Source organism: Lactuca saligna, chromosome 3 (assembly GCF_052625555.1).
Source record: "Lactuca saligna cultivar CGN05327 chromosome 3, ASM5262555v1, whole genome shotgun sequence".
Taxonomy (NCBI): domain Eukaryota; kingdom Viridiplantae; phylum Streptophyta; class Magnoliopsida; order Asterales; family Asteraceae; genus Lactuca; species Lactuca saligna.
In genome coordinates, this window is record NC_136419.1 from 180775467 (window position 1) to 180778906 (window position 3440).

A 3440-nucleotide genomic window follows, 5' to 3' on the forward strand; every position below is an offset into this window, starting at 1 on the left:
TTTCTTTTGATCATAAGCAACACATAACAATTAAACAATTCTATTTTTCTCTATATTGTGGAACTTATATTCTCAAACCACAAATCGCATTAAAACTACCCGCAACACACCAAACCATATAACATGATTTGTAGAACAAATCCAACCCATTATCTCCCCCCCCCCCCCCCCCCCCCACACACACACACACACACACACACAAATTTCCTGTCATTCAAAAGTGTACATCATTATGATAACACGATGATTATTCCTCTAAAAAGTTAACAAGTATTTGCATTACTATGTACAACGAAGGAACCTTACAATCTCAAAAAAAGAGCAACAATCTTAATAAAAGTTGACGTTAACATAGGCTAAAACAGACTATTTTGGCTTCTGTTTTTGTGTATTCTAATCATATTTCCTTAATTTCAGATAACTTCTGCATTTAGGCACATTAACCCCTGTCATATTCCTGTCTTCACATTACTCTTTACCACCTGTATGTAGTTATGTACACTCACCTTGAAACTAATTCCAGCTGCACATGTGAACAAGAAAAACCAAAGCACCATTAAAAGATTGAAGATAACTTCCTTAAGATTCTTTTAGATATCTAAAATACCCTTCAATAAAGACAAAAATGAGAAATTCCATGTACCCATATGAATATAAACAATTTATACAACAAAATGGTTTTGTTTTGTATTACTATTAACATGTGAATTTCCCAAAAAGAGAAATGATGCAGTTTTTACATGGGAAAGGAAAAGAAATCCCAAGATCTCTAGCTTACCATGGAAACATCAATGGTTTTAACTAACTGATTGTTCTTTTTTCTATATAAGTGTTTGTTTTCAATAAATCAAGTTTGAGAAATACTAAAGAAAATGATAACACACTTGGAGAAAAATGAAGAAAAGGAAATGAGAGCAAATTTTTAAAAACTCTAGACTTATTGGGAAAGCATGTTTTCTTGTCTTTCTCTGTTAAGAAAGGAGCACCACTAATCCATTATACAGCCTACTAGATTAAGCCCATTAGCTTAAAAAGAAATATAACTTAAAATACTTATTACTATTAATACCTACAGTCGCTAGATTTTCAAATTGTAGACACTAAAGAGAAAAGTAATCAAACACATCATGTGCAGCATGATGATTGATGAACTTCCATTGATGCCCATCATTTAGGTCATAATGAAAGCGACTTTACCAAACCAAAACCCACATTAATTCAAATTCAAATCAACTAAGAAAGCATAATTAACTTAACAAAACCAGAAATGCAATCTACGCGAGAGAGAATTTACCAGATATCAAAAGATTTCAGTCCCGGAAAATGACATCATCAGCCATATCCATCAATGGATTCAAGCAATCTGGCGTAAATTTCCGCGCAAACATGTAAGGTTGCACAAAATTTGACCTCCGGAGTTTGTAAATAAGCTCAGGCGACAATTCAGATGGATGATAAGTATACGGGTGTCCATTAACACTATCAGTCCAATTGACATTAGTCAGTGTATAGCCACTACACCCTTCTGGATCCTCCATTGATAAAAATGTGGGAAAGTAATGTTCTTCAGGGTAACAAGCTACAGATCTTAAACATGGCCGCATGAATTTCTTCCATAAACGTCGTTCTTGAATCACCATCAGAGCGTGCCGCCGTGTAAGTGTAAAAAACTGTGAACCCACTCGGAATTCATCAAATGGTACTTCAGGGAGCATCATCTTTTTGCCTCTGGCGTTATACCTGTCCCAAAGATTAGGATCTTTGGAAATTATTTCGATAAAGCTTTTGTATTTGAGGTGTCTGAATTCGGCTACTTGATGTGAACTAGCTTCGAAAAGGGTATTGTAAAAGAACTGAAATGAATGAAGAGGTATGCAATGTTGAGAGATTAATGTGAAGAATGCGTTAGAAGGGTCGTCAAGAAGTGCGTTGGCGAGCAGGCGGCGCTCGGCGGAGATGAGCGTTGCTGTAGCACGATGGGTTTGTTTAGCAGGAATGAGTCGATCTTGAGAGAAAACACCACCTGGGGATTTGAATTTGGTTTTAACAGTCGGGTCAGCATGAATATATATGGTGTAAAGATTCCGATTTGATTTACTGCCATTAAAGAACTTTTCCCATAAAGGGGCAAATTGGATGTCGGAGTTGGTGAGAAAGAGGAAAGCGATTTTGGGTTTGGAGTTGGTAGAACCGAGTCGGGATTTGGGTTTATGGTTAGGGTGGGATTCGAGGGCGGCGGCTCGACGGAATAGGGTGAGATCGTCGAGTTCGTCGGGGAGGGAAATGGGTGGCGGTGGCGAAGGGAGGATGTGCGACGCGAAGAAGAAAAAGATTGGAAGAGAGAGTAACAGAAGGAGCAATGTAGGAATCCATGGAGATGGTAATGCCGATGAAATCATGATTATTTGATTGAATCGAAGATGCAACTAGACATGTTTGAAGGATTGATTTAGGGTTTGTCGATGATCTCGGGTGTGGGGTTTCATCGAAATTTTGAGGGGTTTTGAAAGAAGTATCAAGTGTGGGTGTATGGCATTATGGATTGAAACCGGTGATGGTGACTGGAGAATGATGCGGAAAGCGAAATGCTTTGGAGTTCAAACAAACCCTTGCGAATATATTAACTGGTCAAAAGGATTGAATAGGGTTTGAATTTTTATTTATTATTATTATTATTATTATTTTTTTTTTTTGCCAAATCATCATGTTTTAGGTAATTAGGTTGACAACCCGGTAAATTGCTAATGTAGACTAACCTAGAAAAGGAAAATATGTTGTTTGTTTCTCAATAAAATAAGAAATAAGATCAATGATGATTGGAAACGCTAGAATTGTGCAAAAGAAATGAATGATTTTTGAAAAGCTATAATAAATATAAAATAACATAAAATATATGTATAAAGATTATTTAATATTGTTAAACAAATATGTAATATATTCTGTGTATCTCTCTTATCATATTCGTAATAATATTATGAATTTCTTATATCTTGTGGAGGGATTCTCGAATGTTATCGTATTACTAGATTTTGAATGCTCGTCTAATTATTGTGTAGGTATGTAATCAATATGTTTTTAAAAAAAAACATATATGACGATATTATAAAGGGAAAAGGATGTTGCTATGAAATCTATTTTTGAGTCTTCTTAAGCATGTCAGTTTTGAAAATAAATTAAAAGGTTAAAGAAATCTACTCAAAGTTGGCATGGGGTTATTGAGACTTACGATGAAGGGGTCCAACTTTAAAAAAAAAAAAAATTAATAAATAAATATTATTAAAAAATAACCTTTAATTCACGAATAAAGCAATCAGAGTTATTGATTGTGTTTTAATCTTATGTTTTCTACTCTTAGATCAAATTACTGACATCATTTTCCACAAATAAATTCAAATACAATTATATTTAATTATAAAATCTATAATAATTATAGAATCTTT

General features: G+C 34.4%; 1 protein-coding gene across 1 annotated transcript; it reads right to left on the reverse strand.

Moving 5' to 3' along the window:
- Positions 1–218: 218 nt before the first annotated feature.
- Positions 219–2605, reverse strand: LOC145037560 (glycosyltransferase BC10-like). Its single transcript, XM_078986245.1, has 2 exons — positions 1295–2605; positions 219–523 (listed from the first exon to the last, which is right to left on the reverse strand). Exon 1 carries the CDS (start codon positions 2397–2399, stop codon positions 1311–1313), a length of 1089 nt encoding a protein of 362 aa, XP_078842371.1. The 5' UTR covers positions 2400–2605; the 3' UTR covers positions 219–523; positions 1295–1310.
- Positions 2606–3440: the final 835 nt, after the last annotated feature.

Excerpts from the sequence above, each read along its gene's own strand:
- LOC145037560 (XM_078986245.1), bottom strand. The coding sequence starts at position 2,399 with ATGATTTCATCGGCATTACCATCTCCATGGATTCCTACATTGCTCCTT.